Here is a 1,327-nt window from a genome sequence, read left to right as displayed (position 1 = left end):
TTCCCCCCCCCCCCCCCCACCCCCCCCCCACCCCTTTGCTCTGGAGACCAGGAAATAGACAGTGGTGAGTTAAGGAGAAATTCACCAAAACTGGCTGTTTTCTTTCCTACCAGCCACTTGTAAGTCACTGTTCACACTTCAACATCATGGAGACACCCAGAAACCTGGGCCCAAGTTCCAACCCATCACCCTCGAACTCCACCGTGGGAGGAATTCTGTCTCCCAGCTACAGCAACATGACACCACATAAATGGAGGAAAAGTCTGGATTCAATACAAACCGTTTAGAAGGCTGTATGTTGAAGTTCATTGTAACTTTAAAATAACTTTGCATTAATTTGTTACTAGCTAAATATCTGCCAGTAATCTTGTTTCCCAGCATAGCATTTAACCTTAGCTTCGACAAAAAAAAAAAAACAAAAACAGTAAACTAACCACAGAAGCAGGCTACCCACGTGGGTACCAGTACCCTATCCCAGGCAACTTTGCTCCTGTGCTAACAGCACTAAGTACATATACCAAGGAGCATGTGAGCACTCACAACGCTGTATTTTCCAACTTCGTTAACTTTTATTGTCTGGCTTAGAACTCAGTTTGAATTCCCTTAACGTTATCCAGGGAATAACTACTAACCAGAACAACCTTTTTCCATTAACAACCAAAACCTGGAGTCTGAAATGGCTTGTGCTTTTTCAGTTGACTTGCAACATGTGGCTGGGGAAAAAATAACCGCTGCTTCCCCGAGGGCACTCTTGTGGCTCTGAACTTTCTTGGTGGAAAAAACTACCAAGGTTCCAGGGGCGCGGGTGGGAATCCACTTACCCGATCCTTCATTCTCCAGCTCTGAGCCAAGGATTTGGAGCCTTCGATTTTCTCACAGTGCCTCTTTTTCATAAAAGCCAAAGGCAGGTTCCAGTCTGTGAGGTCGGCCTCATCTTCCTCCCCGAGTCCCAGAAGAGGGGACTGCAGCATCTCGGACTCCATCAGGGGGGGAGGGGGTGGGGGAGTCCTGGGCAGCAGGCGCTCGAGAACCTCCAGNTACTCGGGCAAAAAGTCTGACACCCTTCTCCCTAACTCCGCGCGGGAAGGCGGAGGCGGGAGGAGACGGGGCGGACCGAGGAGCTCGCCACACGCACACACGCCCCCAGGTCCCAGGCCGCGGGCTGCTTCGGAGGCTGCACGTCCCAGGAGGGGCTGCGAGCGGAGCTGTCAGAGGCGTGAGACACTTCGGGCCGCACGATGACCCTGCTCTTGGCCTCCGACGCCTCAGCCGATCCGAGGACAGGAAGGCCGCCCGCTCTTGGTGCCGGTTCGCCGACCGGGATGAG

The 1,327-nt window shown here is 52.6% G+C and overlaps 1 protein-coding gene across 1 annotated transcript in view; it reads right to left on the bottom strand.

The window, feature by feature from the left end:
• The window catches only part of RPTOR (regulatory associated protein of MTOR complex 1), a 325,821-nt gene extending 324,790 nt beyond the window's left edge, over window positions 1-1,031 (bottom strand). Inside the window, exon 1 of the mRNA XM_077755327.1 lies at window positions 822-1,031. Coding sequence (XP_077611453.1) covers window positions 822-983 — 162 coding nt within the window. The 5' untranslated portion in view covers window positions 984-1,031. The remainder of the gene's footprint in view (window positions 1-821) is intronic.
• Window positions 1,032-1,327: the final 296 nt, after the last annotated feature.

This window comes from Crocuta crocuta, unplaced genomic scaffold (assembly GCF_008692635.1).
Source record: "Crocuta crocuta isolate KB4526 unplaced genomic scaffold, BGI_CrCroc_1.0 scaffold50, whole genome shotgun sequence".
In the NCBI taxonomy this organism is placed as follows: domain Eukaryota; kingdom Metazoa; phylum Chordata; class Mammalia; order Carnivora; family Hyaenidae; genus Crocuta; species Crocuta crocuta.
Note: the sequence above shows the minus strand (reverse complement) of the source record. Positions and strands in the feature narration are given on the sequence as shown.